At 40.2% G+C, this 16,631-nt stretch overlaps 1 protein-coding gene across 3 annotated transcripts in view; it reads right to left on the bottom strand.

Annotated features, from left to right (window-relative positions):
• KIF6 (kinesin family member 6) overlaps positions 1–8,327 on the bottom strand; it is a 434,768-nt gene extending 426,441 nt beyond the window's left edge. For all 3 annotated transcript variants that reach the window (XM_032862288.1, XM_032862289.1, XM_032862290.1), the window contains exons 1-2: positions 8,171–8,327; positions 3,969–4,078 (exon numbers count right to left, since the gene is read on the bottom strand). In XM_032862288.1, the coding sequence (XP_032718179.1) occupies positions 3,969–4,078; positions 8,171–8,236 (176 nt within the window). In that variant the 5' untranslated portion in view covers positions 8,237–8,327. The remainder of the gene's footprint in view (positions 1–3,968; positions 4,079–8,170) is intronic.
• Positions 8,328–16,631: the final 8,304 nt, after the last annotated feature.

Raw genomic sequence — 16,631 nt, 5'->3', positions numbered from 1 at the left:
TCAGATATGAACGCTGACATAACACAGGGCCACTCAAGCGCTCTTCAGAGCTCTACCTACTGTGATATCTGAGCACAGACCCAGCGGTGCTTTTGAGGATGACGGCGATCGGGCTGATTTGCTTCTTCAACCAGGCTGGCCATGTCTGAGTGAATCCATCAGCCATTCCCAACTCCCCCTCTCAGAGTAATGGGAATTACATCGACCACCATGTAAACCCAAGAGACGGCAGGAGTTTCAGTAAATCATATAATGGTACTTAAAGACCACATATCATCATCCCAAAATATTTAAGTTTATGTAATGTAGTTACCTAGTAATTTGAAAAGTCATTAAGGATCAGCTGGCATCTGAAAACCATGGAAGGACAAAACAGAATTAGAGAGTTTAAAGAGTTCCGTGGAATCTTTTCCAGAAAAGGAAGTTGAAGCCCAGGGAGATAAAGCAATTTATTCACAGTCCTGGAGCTAATCAGTACCGCCCCCTGAAACATAAACTTCGGTGTCCTGATTCTGAGGAGGTCTTTTCAGTTATCAGGAAGTTGAGTAGGCTTTTTGTAAAATCCATTTCGACTTTGGCATATGTTGACCTCTTCCCACCCCAAACCTATTCTTCCTGGTCCTCCGCATCCTAGTACAGGACAACTCCATCCTTCTAAACATGCAGCCCAAAGCCCTCAGGGCGTCCTGAGTCCTCTCTTTCTCCATTACACTCTCAGTCCCACCTGTTCACTAACTCTGTCACCTCTGACCTTCAAAATGCATCTAGAATCCAACTATTTCTCCACATTTCCACTTGCTACTACCCGGCCCAAGCTACCATAATTTCTTCCCTGGTCTTCCTTGAAACAGACTGCTCTTACAGTCTATTTTTCAGGTGCTAGGACAAATGATCATGCTAAAACCTAAGTGAAATTATTTCATTCTTCTGCTCAAAACCCTCCATTACCTTCTCAAAAGACATTGGGAGGCAAAAGCTTACAATGACTTTTTCCCCAAAACAATCCTTACAATGACTTCTAAGGCTCCCTAGGATTTGGCCACTCGGCTGCTCCATTAACCTTCTTCTCCAGCCACACAGACCCCTTCAGTCTTCCTCAGACGTGCCAGCACACTCCCATCTCCGGGACTTGTTCTTGGTTTTTCCTTGACCTGGAATCCCAATCCCTCCAATATCTGAATGTCTGACTTCCTCACCTCCTTTAAGCCTTTGCTCAAATATCACCCTCCTGGGAAGCCTTCCCTGACTGCCCTATGAAATATTCTATCCCTCTCCTTTGCGGCCCTTCTTCCTGGCACCCTTTATTACCCTTGCCTGCCTTATTTTTCTCTGTGGCACTTAACAGTTTCTGATATACACTGTACTTAAGGATCTGCCTATCTACCTCTTCTCACTAAAATGTAAGCACCATAAAAGCTGGACCTTTGTTGCATTCTCTGCTATGTTCCTAGCCATTAAAACAGCACATGGAGGATGGTCAATAAATGTTTACTGATTGAATGAATGAATGTTCTTGGGACGAAACACCCTTAAGATGCTGAAATATTTATCTCTGAACATAGGTATAAGTTAAATACCTTACTAATTTCTTGATTTAATGTGCAAAGCCAGGGACACCTGGGTGGCTCAGTGGGTTAAAGTCTCTGCCTTCAGCTTAGGTCATGATCCCAGGGTTCTGGGATCCAGCCCTGCATCAGGTTCTCTGCTCAGCAGAGAGCCTGCTTCCCCTCCCTCTCTCTCTGCCTGCTGCTCTGCCTGCCTGTGATCTCTGTCTGCCAAATAAATAAATAAAAATCTTTAAATAAATAAATAAATAAAAATAAAATGCAAAGCCAATATTTTTAATCCAGAGATTCAGAAAGAATGAGTAAGATTTTAAAAAAGCAAATAACACATTTTCAATGAACATGTTTAAATGCACTGTTTCTATCTACATAATATAAAGAATACTTTGGAAAAGGACAATAGATAGAGACATGGCCAGTTGTTCCTAACAATCACATAGAATCGTGCTGAATAAAATGTTTCAGCAAACTGTGGCTTTATAAAAGGAGACTGACCCCGCTCAGCTGTCATGAAGTCATAGCCACTGATGTATGTGGCATGCTTACATCAGTTGGGGAAGGCCCACTTCAGAAAAAGTAAGTCATGTATTATAAAGCTGTTCCTTAAAGAACAAAATGAAAGGCAATGGGGAGCCAAAAAGACAGGGTAAGCACACCTTACTCTGCAGCCATGTGCTAGACACAAGAAGATGGGCTATAAAAGAAGATGGGGTAAATGAGACACAAAGGATAAACTGTCAAGACCAATGAGAATTTTATGAGACATAAGTAAATAAATATAAGAATTCAAGAGAAAACCATAAAAAATATCTGGACTGGTTATATGCAAAGGGCAAGGGCAAAAACAGTATGAAAACAGGGCCCAAGCCAAACAGCCCAGAAAGAAATGCAAGACAGCAATAAGGATTCCTTCCAGGGGACCCAGAAATCCACTATGTAAATTTAGGCAGAGATCAAATATGGCTTTGACTTGGGCTCAAACTTTTTCAAAAGCCAAAAGTTGGGAAGAAAGAAAATAGCACAGACTGAAACCAGAGAACAAAGGCAGCATAAAGGAGCCCAAATCCCCCATTTCAAGGCCTGGCTACCAGAAGAGAATTTGGACTGGGACGCCTGGGTGGCTCAGCAAGTTAAGCCACTGCCTTTGGCTCAGGTCATGATCCCAGGGTCCTGGGATCGAGTCCCACATCGGGTTCCTTGCTCAGTGGAGAGCCTGTTTTTTCTCTCTGCCTCTGACTGCCACTCTGCCTACTTGTGTGCTAGCGCGCTCTCCCTCTCTCTCTCTGACAAATAAATAAATAAAATCTTAAAAAAAAAAAGAAGAGAATTTGGACAAAAGGCACTGACGACAATCCAGGGGTGCCTGTTGGGTTGTTTCGCCTGATCCCTATAGCTCAGCACTGTCCAAGAGAAATATAATGCAATCCACACATGTGAGTATATATGTAATTTAACATTTTCCAGTAGCCACTTTTTTAAACAAAGAAACAGGTGAAATTAATTTTAAGAACCTATTTTTAATCCAATGTAACCCCAAACTTTATCATTTTAATATGCAATCGGTATGAAAAAATTCTTGAGATGTTTTACATTCTTTTTTTTTTTTCTTTCCCACACCAAGCCTTCAAAAATCCTCGATGTATTTTACACTTAGAGCACATCCCAGTTCAGGCTGGCAACATTTTAAGTACTTAAGAGCTACCTGTGGCTAGTGGCCACTACATGACACAGTAGAAATATGGAGTGTGCATATGGGCATATGAGACCCAGATATCATTTATGTTATAAAGAAAGCTCATGGATACAGCACACAGATTATACCTTGAGTTACTAACTTGAATAAAGTTTAGTCATACACTTAGCTTCCTATAAGTCCTAAATCATAGTGGGCCAAGGAGGAAAATGACAACACTGGAGAAATAGATGTAACAAAGAAAGGCTTGGATCTTGGGACAGCATCTTGGACAGAGAGAAACACATCCTCAGGGTGCTGGGGTGGCTCAGCTGGTTGAGCTTCTGCCTACAGCTCAGGTCATGATCCCACATTGGGCAGGATCTCTGCTCAGCAGGGACCCCGCTTCTCTCTCTCCCTCTGCTTACTGCTCTCCCTGCTTGTGCGAGCACTCGCACGTGCTCTCTCTCTCGCTCGCTCTCTCTGTGTCAAATAAATAAATAAATTCTTAAAAAAAAAAAAAAAAAAAAAAAAAGAAAGGAAACACTCCCTCTTTTCAACTCTGGGCCCAGCAATGAAAAGGCAGCTTGAAATCTACCTACTAGATGACATAGAAAATAGCACCACATTCTCCCCAAGAAATGGCACTAGTGATTTCACAGGGGATAATTAATGCACCACAAGAGTTAGTTCAATAGTGAAACAGAAGCAAAGGCAAAAGAGAAACTTACTTAAATTTGTAGCTTTCTCGCTTATTATTCACAAATCCATCTGCCAAATCACGAGGTAAGATAATTTCCAGGCTAGGGGTTAGTTTTTCATCTTCATCTATAGAATAAATCTGCAAATGTGAAGGCAGCAAATGAATATAGCACAGTAAAATTATGGCTTGAATTATGACCATGTTATTATGATAGGTATTGTAATTGTATAAAAAATTGTACTCAAGATAAGTCATAACCTACTATAATTTGGATAATTTTCCTCTTTGAACTGTGTGCAGACTCTGAAAAATATATGGAACAGAAAGAAGAGGTAAAATCTAAATCAATGCTCTACCAAAGCTCAGGTCCTCTCTGAATGATCTACTATTCAAATTTGAGCATCTGAATGTCTCTGTTGTTGAGAAACTAGTAGTTCTGAAAGCAGGACATAAATCTAAGTACTGCTTTGGAATTACATACCAGAAATTAACATCTTTCTGTGAGGAATAAGCATTTCTGAGCATTTACAAAGTGGCCGACATAGATCAAAGGACTAGGTCTGAGACTTCTCAGAGAGCTCACAAGAATGCTCTAATTCAAGTTATATTCAAAGCAGCCCAAGTTTCCATGAGACATATTCAGGATTTGATAAAAGACATGTGGTTTCAAAAGATATATGTAATTCATGTCTTTGATGTCATCTTCAAGGTTCTCCTCTCAGCTCAGCCACTAATTAGCAATGGACCTGGAAGAAATCACTTAACCTCTCTAAACTGATATGGAAATGAAGGGTTTTAACCAAGCACCTGTTCCACTGCAAATTCTCTGATTCTCTTCATGGTTACCTACTCCTTTATTTATTGGCCAGGAAAATCAAGGATTAAGCCTATAAAGAGGTCACGTGTAATAAAGAATAGCATGACTTGGTACCCAAAGACTTGCGTCCAACACTGAGCTCAATTTACCAGCTGTGTGACCAGCCACCACATTCAGAATCTCAGTTCCTTTATACATAAAATGAGGAAAACAGAATTGCCTTCCTTACAAGATTGCTATGGGGATAAATGATGTCATGGAAATGGAAGCATTTTGTAATGCACCATAAAAAATGTTAGTCATTAGATCGAGAGTTTTGTTTTGTTTTGTTTTGTTTTAAAGAAAAAACAGGAAATAAAAGTCTTTCACCAGGAAATAAAAGTCTTTCTAACAGGGAATACTTCCTGTTTAAGACTCATTTAGATGCTTGATTATGGGAGAAATGTCATATTCTTAAACAAGTAAAAGCTTACCTAAATCTCCCAAAAGTAAATAATTTTCCTAAGCAGTTTTTTATTGAACCTTCTCACCTAAAATGTGAAGAATTCATGCAGAAAAGTCATCCTGTAAAATAAAATTATTTGTAGAAAGTAATGGCATCAGGTCTGAGACTTTCCATAGCTAGGTTTTCTCAAGAGACATTTAAAAATTATATCCTGTAGGGCACTACACCAAAAAAAAAAAAAAAAGTTAATGACTAGGCAGGTGAGTGAGTGAAAGGGGTGTGTTAAGACATGAAACATACAAGAGTGAGGTACTCCTTTCAATGGGAGTCACGGTGTTTTCAAAAATTCTGTAACCCTCAGTGCTCTGAAGACAGAAAAGACCCTCTCTCTCGCTGATTAAGCCATTCTTTGAGGCATTGAGAAAAGTCCCTCTCAACCAGAAAATTTAGTTAGTCTAATAGATTGACTTTTTTACCTTTAGTCATAACAATACTTATTTAAGACACAGTGGGGGTTTTAAGGCCCAGAAGGCAATTACAAGAAATGCAAGAATGAATGTGAACGTGTTTTGAAATGTACTGAGCACTATACAAATGAAAAGCATGGCCATTGTTAAAATTATCAGAGGTTTGTCTTATGCATCTTCTAAGTTACCATTCTATAGATTATTATAATTTACTTTAAATTACCTTAAGGAATAAGACTAATGAAGTAATGGAACCACAAAATGAAGAGGAAAGAAAGAAAAATACAGGGGTGCCTGGGTGGTTCAGTCAGTTAAGCATCTGCCTTCAGCACATCATGATCTCAGGGTCCTGCCATCAAGCCCAACATTAGACTCCCTGCTCAGCGGGGAGCCTGCTTCTCCTTCTCCCTCTGCCGCTCTCGCTCAGTCTCCCTCTCTCAAATAAATAAATAAAATCTTAGAAAGAAAGAAAGAAAGAAAGAAAGAGAGAAAGGAAGAAAGAAAGAGAAACCAACTTTTGAATCACTCCTAGTTGAATGTCACAGGCAAAGAAACAACCATACATCTCCAGGAGCAAAAAGATAGGGTGTTAGAAGTGGTATTTCTAAGGGAGAGCAGGAATACACTAACTCAAAGTGTGTTCAGCTATGTTCTCTTATTTTTGTGTATGTGGCATAATGTTGCATCGTGGTAAGAATCTGCTATTTAAAAACATAGTAACACCTAAAAATACTTCCTGGAGCATCAAACAATCCACCCTACAGAATCTCACCAAAGAAATGCAAAAGGCAGCACAGTAAAATATCCAAACACTGCACTTTAAAAAAAGAGAAAGTTCAAAATAGCACCCAAGATTCTTCATCAACCCCCTATCATACTCCCTCCACCCCCTCACCCAACCAATCCTCTAATACTACCAAATCCAAACACCTGCTTCCCACTGCTGAGTCTATGTAGACAAGCTCAATATTTTTGACTAAGAATCTGAAGAGGTATGGAGGGACTTACATATAAAACACTTGGTATACATGATTAACTTTTAAAAACATTCTTCTAAGTGAATATAAGAGGAGAGAAAATGCTAAAGTATCCATGGTTCCTTTCTACACTGTTTTATTCCTTAAAAAAAAAAAAGTCTGTATTTTCTATGGAGTCTCCTCATGCACTTTATCCTCAAGTAGTCCATGAGTAAAAAAACTTTTGATGATAATGATGACAAAGATGCCATATTCTTTTTTCAAATACATAAACAGCACAATGCAAATGCTACATTATGATATACTATGATGTTACATATATATATGATAGATATGGAATAGATATAAAATATTATTAATAGTATACCCATTCCAGGCACTCATGAGTAAGACCCAGACTGCCCTTACCTAAGTTCTCACTTTGGGAGGCAAAATGTTTGGTCTTGAGAGCCAAGAACTTTAGAATAAAATGTCCTTCATTAAAATTTGGTTCTGCCACTCACTGGGTGGATTGCTTAACCGAATTATTTAACCTGAGACTCAGTCTCCTCATCTACAAAATGAGGAAAAATGACATCGACCTTGCAGAGTTCTCCTGAGAATCAGAGATAATGCAGACAAAATACCTAAGTGGTAAGAAAGACTGTGCTCTTTCTAGGGAGGAAAAAAAAAAGTGTTTTGAAACATTTAAGAAGCACATCTCTTCTCAGGGCGAGGGCAAAATCTTAACATTTTTGTACCTCTGAGCTTAGCACACTAGATGAGGCACCTAGTAAATGCTCAGTCGATGTTTTCTGAATGAAAAGTATATATATGTATACATATATATACTTTTAAAATGTATATATTTAAATATATAAATATATTTAAAATATATATATGCTTTGAAATGCATAAATATGTGTATCTGCAAGAAGTATTATGTGAAAGGTTCATGTTTGTGTCGCAGAAGGACGATGTAGTTAGGCAACAAATTCCTAAGGGCCCACCGTGCACAGAGCCACAGTCATAGGTGTTGAGTTTGTGTAACTACCTACATCATCTGTAACATCTCAGACGTGTATGGACACACATCTCCAGCTGGCACCTGCCGCTCGAGTGAGAAAGACGTTTGGGCTTATGTGTGCGCAGAGTGTGCAGAGCTGCGTGACCGCTTGCCAGAAAGGAGCCAGAAGAGGGCAAGATGAGGCGCGGCCCCTGTGAGCGCGCACACGGGCACACTCGCCCGCGTCGGCCCCTGCGTGAACACGTGTGCCGGGCGCCTGTGTGGGGCTCTGGGTACAGCGTCCGCGTCCGCGCCCGCCGGGCGCTGCAGGGCGGGAGTGGCCCGGCTGTCTGCCCGCGCCCCTGACAGCGCGGCGTTCGTGTCTGCGTGGCCGCCGGGGCGGCGCCTTAACTGAGTGTGCGGGACTCGGGTCGACATCCGGCGCCCGGCGCCAAACCCCCTCCCTAACCTAGGGCCCCGCGTGCCGTCCCTCCCCTGCCTGGGAGGCCCCGCCGCGCCGGCGCCCTCGTTGCCCGTACCCCTTGTTGCTGCTTCCGGACAGTGGGCTTCACCCTCGCGAAAATCTGTATGGTCTGCTTCACCATGTCTTCTTGGCTCTGCACTGACCCTTGACCTCTCTCAGGAGGGGGCTCCTAAAACTTCTGACTCCCACCACTTCCGGCCAGCCGCAGCCTTAGCAACAGTAACTAGGGACGCTACCCAAGGAGCACCGCGCCAACCAGGACCGCCTCCTCTCCCTAATTGATTACGGACTGCAGAGGGGGCTGAAAGGAAGTCCTGAGGGGCGGGGTTGGGGCGGGGTTGGAGCGGGACCGAGCGGCTATCGTTGCGCACGCGCGGGGTCAAGGTCTGGGCACCAGGTTTAGGTCCACAGCTGGCCTACTTAGTGGTTAATGGAGTGTCAACCACCATGCCCTGACCCGATTCCTTAATCCATTCTTTCTCTGTGCCAACACCTCTTTTTAGCACTGAAGTCATTCCGTTTTTTATTGTTCATTCACTGAAGAAATGTCACTTGATCTGTGACAAGCAGTATGCTGGCTGGGCGTTATCCTGAGCTGAGCACAACGGTGTCTGCCAACTTAGAGATCAGGGTCTGATAAAAGAGGCAGCTTTTCCACAGGAAGTTCCAAGTTATACCAGGACTGGGCACAAGATGCTGTGGAAGGCACCTCTTCTATCTCTGTCTTGGAAGAGGTCAAGACCGGAAGAGAGAGGGGCCGTTCGCCGTGCGGATGGCCCTGTCAGGAATGGTTGGGCTCCCTTGGGCACGGTTAGTAGGAAGGTAAATTCGTGCAGTCACTATGGAAAACAGGATGGAGGTTCCTCAAAAAATGAAAAATGGAAGTGCCATGTGATCCGGCACTTCCACCTCTGGAAACATATCCAAAAGAATTGAAATCTGGATCAAACAGATCACTGCTCGCCCATAATCATTGCAGCGTTAACCAGACATGGAAAAAAAACTTAAGTGTTCATCAGTGGATAAATGCGTAAAGGAAATGTGATATGGGCATATTTGAAGACTATTTAATATATTATTTATCTTCTATATATAATGGAATATTTTTCTGCCATTAAAAAAAAAGAATAAATGAAACAAGATGGGATCAGGAGGGAGACAAACCATAAGAGACTCTTAATCTCACAAAACAAACTAAGGGTTGCCGTGGGGAGCAGGTAGGGAGAAGGTAGTTGGGTTATGGACATTGGGGAGGGTATGTGCTATGGTGAGTGCTGTGAAGTGTGTAAACCTGGCGATTCAGAGACCTGTACCCCTGGGACTAATAATACATTATATGTTTATAAAAAAATTTTTTTAATTAAAAAAAAAGAAAGAAGGAAATCCTGGCATTTACAGGTACACAGATGAAACTGGAGAGCATTATGCTAAGTGAAATAATTTAGAGAAAGGCAAATAGTGTTTGATCTCATTTATCTGAAGAGTCTAAAAGAGCTGAATTCATAGAAACAGAGTAGAACAGGTAGCCAGGGGCTGGGAATGCAGAAAATGGGCAGATATTGGCCAAAGGTACAAACTTACAGTCATAAGACAAATAAGTTCTGAGAATCTAATGTACAGCATGGTGACTATAGTTAACAATATTGTGTTATATATTTAAAAGTTGCTAAGACAGTAAATCTTAAATATTCTCACCAGAAAAATAGATGGTAATTATGTGAAGTGATGGAGGTGTTAACTTTATTGTGATAACAGTTTCACAGTACAGATGATCCCTGACTTATGATGGTTTGACCAATGATTTTTCGACTTTATGATGGTGCAAAAGCAATATGTATTCACTAAAAACTGTACTTAGAGTTTTGAATTCTGCTCTTTTCCTAGGCTGACAATATACAGTATCATGTTGTCTCATGATGCTAGGCAGTAGGAGGGAGTCATATCTCCCAGTGAGCCCCACATGATCATAAGGTTAAACAACCTATGTACTTAGAACTATTCTATACCCATACAACCATTCTGTTTTTCACTTTCAGTGCATGATTCAATGCATTACACGAGATGTTCAATACTCTGTTAAAAAATAGGCTTCATGTTAGGTGATTTTTCCCAAATGTAGGCTAATCTAAGTGGTCTGGCACATTTAAAGTAGGTAGGCTAGGCTAAGCTACAGATGATTGGTAGGTTAGGTATGCATTTCCAATTAAGATATTTTCAACTTAAGATAGGTGTATTGGGACATAATCCCATCATAAACTGAGGAAGATCTATATATACATGGATCAGATTATCACATTGTACACCTTAAAACGTGTACATCAATTAACTCTCAATAAAGCTGGAAAATACATACTTACATACACGTATACATACATAAATACATAAGAAAGGGTGACTACCTTGGAAGACACTGTTAGCACATGAAAAAATGTTCAACATCATTATCCACCAGGAAAATATACCTTAAAACCAAAATGAGATGTCTCTACACATCTCTGAGAATAGCTACGATAAAAAATAGCAACAAAAGCAGGTCCAACTGGGATACAGGGAAACTGAATCACACATGCATTACTGGTGGGGATATAAAATGTAAAATGTATTGTGGATAATGGTGCAGCCATTCTAGAAAAACAGTTTGGCAGTTTCTTACAAAACTAATGATGCAACTACTGTAAGATCCAGCAATTATGCTCATGAGCATTTATCCCAAAGAAATGAAAACTTGTGCCTACGTGAAAAACCAGTACTTAAATGCTCATAGCAGCATTATTTGTAATAGCTCCAAAATGGAAATGACCAGAATGTCCTTCAAACAGTGAATGGATTTAAAACAACAACAAAAAAAAAAAAAAAACAAAAAAAACAAAAACAAAAAAAAAAAAAACGCTGTGGAATACTATTCAGCAATAAAAATGAAGGGACTACTAGTATATATAACAACTTGGATGAATTTCCAGAGAATTATGTTGAGTGAAAGAAGCCAGACTCAAAGTCAAATACGTATGATTCCATTTATATAACATTTTTGAAATGACAAAATTATAGAGATGAAGAGGAGATTAGTGGTTTCCAGGGGTTAGGGAGGAAGGGAGGGGGTAAGATGGCTATGGCTATAAAAGGATCCTGGTGATGGACTGTTTGTATCTTGGCTGTGGTGGTCACAGAAATCTGCATAGAATTGCATAGAATGAAACACACATGCACACGCACACATACACACACAAAAATGAGTGCATATAAAGTTGGTGAAAGTTAAATAAGATGGATTGATTGTATCAATGTCCATTCCTTGGTTGTGATGTTGTATTATAGTTATGCAAGATGCTAACTTTCGGGGAAACTGGGGGAAGGGGAAGCAGAAATCTCTCTGTATTATATCTTACAACTGCATGTGAGTCTACTATTATCTCAAAATACAAAGTTTTTAAAAAGAAATTCTTAGGGAATAAAAAGACAAGCCACAAACGGGGAGAATATTGTTGCAAAACACATATCTGATAAAGAACTTGCATCCAGAATGCCTAAAAACTCTTAAAACTCAATTAAAAAAATGGGAAAACAACCCAATTTACTTTTTGAAGGGGGGAATCAAAGATTTCAAGAGACACTTCCCAGTATATGGATGGCAAATAAGCATGTTTAACATACGACATTAACATAATTAATCCTTAACAAAATGCAAATTAAAATACAATGAGGAGCACCTATTGAGCGTCCAACTCCTGGTTTTAGTTCAGGTCATGATCTCAGGGTTGTGAGATCTAACCTGGCCTCAGTCTCCAAGTTCAGCATGGAGTCTGCTTAATACTCTTTCTCCTCTGTAAACGCCCCCCCAACTCTGTGCTCTCTCAATCTCTGTCTCTATAAAAAAAAAAAAATAAATAAATCTTTAAAAACACATACACGCACACACACAATGAGGCACTACCACAAACTTCTTGGAAAGGCTAAAAATAAGAAAATAAGACTGGCAATACCAAAAGCTGTCATAGATAGATAACATCTGGAGCTCTCAAACATGGCTGAAGAGAATGCAAGATGGACCAGTCACTTTGAAAAATAGCTTCATTGTTGCTTATTATATAAAGTTATATATACACGTACTATATCACTCAGCAACTACACTCCTAGGTGTTTACCCAGTTCAAGGAAAACTGACGTCCCCACAAAGAAGTAAAGGTGAATGATTATTATGGTTTTATTCACGACTGCCCTGAACTAGAAACAAAGTAAATGTTCTTCAACTGGTGACCTGGATAAACAAACTAACAAATACACACGATAAAAATGAATAGACTGCTGATGCTTGCAACAATATAGATGAATATCAAATTTTTTATGCTAAGTAAAAGATGCCAGACTCAAAGTTACACACAGTATAATTCCATTTATATCACATTCTAGAAAAGGCAAAACTGTAGGGATAGAAAAGAGATCACTGTTTGCCAGGGCTAAGAAGAAGGAAAGAAGCGTGGGAGAGTTTGGGGTGGGGGGGAGTGGTGGGACTATTTCATATCTTGACTTGCAATTGTAGTTGCAATTACATGACTACATAGTTTGTCAAAACTCATAGAACTTAGAAGTGTGGATTACATGGTATGCACATTATATTAGTATAAGAACATTAAAAAAGAAAAAAAAAGGACGGGGTATGAACAGGTGTAGTGGTAGCAGGGATGGAGAAGAGCAGAGAACCAGGACAGAACCAGGTATTTATGAAATAGACTTTAAGGTCTCTTTCACCTGGTACTGGGTGGTAAGGAAGAGATGATTTAAGATGGTGCAGCATCCATATCTTAACTGTTGTGAGTAATGCTGCAGAGAACATGGGAGTGCAGATACCCCTTCAAGATACTGATCTTGTTTCCTTCGGAAGTGGGACAACCTAATTGTCTATCTATGGATAAAGAAAATGTGGGAAATCTATATCTATATCTATCTATGCACACAATAGAATAGTACTCGGCCATAAAAAGAAGAAAATCTCGCCATTTGTGACAACATAGATGCACCTTGAGGACATCATGCTAAGAGAAATAAGTTAGAAGAAAATACTCTGGGATCTCGTTTATATGTAGAACCAAAAAGAGAGAGAGAGAGAGAATATCAAACTTACAGAAACAGAATGGAATGGTGGTTGCCGGAAACTGGGGAATTGGGGAGAGGGGGGAGAATGGGAAACATTGGTGAAAGGGTATAAACTTTCAGTTATAAGATAAATACATTCTTAGGACCTAATGTACAGCATGCTAACTATAGTTAATAATACTGTATTGTATCCTTGACAGCTGCCAAGAGAGTCAATCTTAAGTGTTCTCACCACAGAAAAATTTAAAAGGTAACTAGGTGAGGTAATGCATGTGTTAATTAGCCTGATGGCAGTAAAAGTTTCACAATGCATATGTATATTAAGTCATCACATTGTACACCTTAAATATATACAGTTTTATATTTTCAATTATACTTCAATGAAGCAAAAAAAAAAAAAATGAAGAGAGAGATTGGGCTATTGGGTTGATGGTGCAGATATGTACCCAGATAGGTAAAATAGGTTAGAATGGAGAGCTGGGAAATAAGGAGCTGCAGATGTTTTAGATGTCACGTGCCTATGGGTCTTCCGTGGGTAGTTAGATAAACTTTAGGAGAAAGCTCTGGCTAAAAATACAGATTTGGGAGTCATCACAGAGTTTCTTTTCCAGAAAGTGACCAAGTGTCTCATTAGGAATGAGGGGGCAATTCTAGTGCCAATAGTTGGAGGTAGAAGGGGGGCTGCCAAAGGAACAGAGAGGAGTAGCTGGAGAGCAGAGGTTGGAGGGAGGAAGGGGAATGCTGTTGTCATGGACATTTATGGAAAAGGACCCTTTGAGAAGAAGAAAGTGCTGAATAGTGTTGGATACTAAAGAGGGCATGTTGAAAATGTCCATCCACTCGGACAATTGGAAAGTCACCTGTAACCTAGACAAGGCTCCAGTGGGGTGATGGGGTCTAAGTCAGACTGTAGGTGGCCCAGGAGTAAATGGGAGATTGGGGAGTGGAGGCAGCCAAGTGAGGCTACTTTTCAGGAAGCTTGGTGGTGTAGAGTTGTAAAGAAGGAAAGCATGGGGTAAAAGTTCAGGAACCCAGGGTCAGGAAGGGTCTTTTGTTCCTATCTAAGGGGGCAAAGCCAATAAAGAAGGGGATGTTGAAAGAACAGGAAAGAGGAGAAAATGTGTGGGTGTCTCAAATAAAAATTTGGAATTATACCAAGAGAATGCAACAGAGGAGGCAAAAAAGCCAAGGCTATTGGCAAAAGATCATTGTTAAGTGTTGAATCATGAGATCCAGGCTGCTTAAAGATGTTAATGGTCTTTGACATGAAGGAGTGGAATGAGATTAGGAGGAAAATCTGTGGGTTCCAGGTGTGGAAACTTGATACTTCCTGTTTTCTACTCCAGGTCACATGATCAAAGGCGTTGACGTGGTGGAAGTGCGGGTTCAAATCCTGCTCTGTATCAACCTGAAGTTGTGACCGTGGGCATGTCATGGGATGGATAATTGACAGCAGCTACCTCATGCAGTTGGCATGCAGGCTATCTATGGATGGTTATGTAAGAATGTTACTCTGCTGTCTGTCCTGTATTCTAAACACTTCCTAAGAAGCAGAAGCTACCATGTATGTATGTACATAAACCATACAAAAGATTACAAACTCAGTTATTTCCTGGGCCCACACTGATGGTGTAAGTGTGCTGAACAGACAGGTCTGTGACAATAGGCAGTTGTCCCACTGTGAACTGGAGACTACATGCCCTCAGCTAAAAACATTCACATGCGAAACAGTTAAAACACAAGGCTGCCTAAATAAAGCATATTTGTGAGCCCCAGTTTACAACCTCTGTTTCTGTTCCTGGTATAGTCGACTTCAATAACTCCCAGGCCAAAGCCTCTGACAGGTTTACCTAAATCTCAAACAGATGGCCCAAATGGGTATTAAATAAATTCTGAGATTAAATCTCCAAGTTACAGTGTCTTTCCCACAACTGGGTGTATATTCCATATGATTATTTGCACCTTATCTACTTGCTTAAATGTGGGAATTAAGATGTCTTTAAATTGTTGAAGGGATTCTTGAGCTCTGTAGTTGCCAAAATAATGTATAATTGTACCACACAAATTAGCCAGGGTTTATAGGCCTCAAATCTGAAAGAAATTAAGCTGTGCCTGAAGTGAATTAGTCCATTGGCAAGTGAGTTGGGTTTTGTTTGTATGTTTTTTAAGAAAAATTGAAACTGTGTGCTGGTACGAGTTTTCAATTACTTCTTTAGCTGTTGGTGCTACAACTGTAAAATGCATAATTTTTCTTTGTAAGTCTGACGGGACCAGTTAACATTTTATGGGCTGGTAATTTTGATATTATAGAATATGTACATAAAATTACCTAATTGCCGTATACTTTCCCTCCCCTGTTTTATCTGTGACTTTGGGGGACTTATGATAGTTTGTTCTAACATCTTTCATTGCTACAACACACACTGCCCCCTTACTATCAGATGAACAAGCGTGTTCAGACAGGAGTGGGAGGCTGCTCATTAATAAGACAGAAAGCATTTGATTGCGGCCTTTTTCTATTAGTTTATTCCAAGAAGCAAGACCAGGAACCTGAACTGTGCTGCTTATTGGCAAATGGTGATATTAATAGAACAAAAATCAACTGATGGAAACTGTGCCTACAGGATCATGAAAACTGCTTTGACCCCCAGTAAGAATGTGTTTGGGGATAATCAATAGGGCATCAGGCATGACTCCTGAGTGTCCCTGATTGAGGATTTTAAAAAATGAGCAATGAGAGACTATGGACTCTGAAAAACAATCTGAAGGGTTTGAAGAGGTGGGGGGGGTGGGAGGTTGGGGGAGCCAGGTGGTGGGTATTGGAGAGGGCACGGATTGCATGGAGCACTGGGTGTGGTACAAAAACAATGAATACTGTTATGCTGAAAATAAATTTAAAAAAAAAGATTAAAAAAAAAAAAAAAAAGAAAGAGCACATTTCCTGAGGAGGACACATTCCTTAGGAATCCCCTTCTCATCTGAATCCCCATCCCTCTGTTTCTTGTGTGGTCACTACAAGAGGCCTCCCCTTATTCCCATCAGTTCAAAAAGATCCACTTAGTCCATTGTTTCTGAATCTTATAGAGAATACACAGAGCATTTTCTGGTACTCATTAAATGCTAAATGACAGCAACATGCTGTTAAATTGCAGAGAGAGGGTACCGCAAAATCTGCAATGTATAATTTCAGCAAAAAAATTTCTTTGAGAATATGTTCAGCTAATTTAAAGCATCATTTCATTAACATAACCGTCTTTGCACACATAGCAGAGTGGAATTCATAAAACTTAGTAGTGCTTTGGGTTGCTTGGGTTTACGGGATCAGTGGGAATCATTGGTTTTGGTAAACGTGAGCTCTTTCCCTTTTCCTATGAGATGGCGGATACAGATTTTTGACACCTTACTGGGTTCCTTCTCCTTTGGGT

The sequence above is a fragment of the Lontra canadensis genome, unplaced genomic scaffold (genome assembly GCF_010015895.1).
Source record: "Lontra canadensis isolate GAN:19392208 unplaced genomic scaffold, GSC_riverotter_1.0 scaffold23, whole genome shotgun sequence".
Lineage (NCBI taxonomy): Eukaryota > Metazoa > Chordata > Mammalia > Carnivora > Mustelidae > Lontra > Lontra canadensis.
The sequence above is the reverse complement of the archived record's forward strand: the minus strand, read 5'-3'. Positions and strand labels throughout refer to the sequence as shown.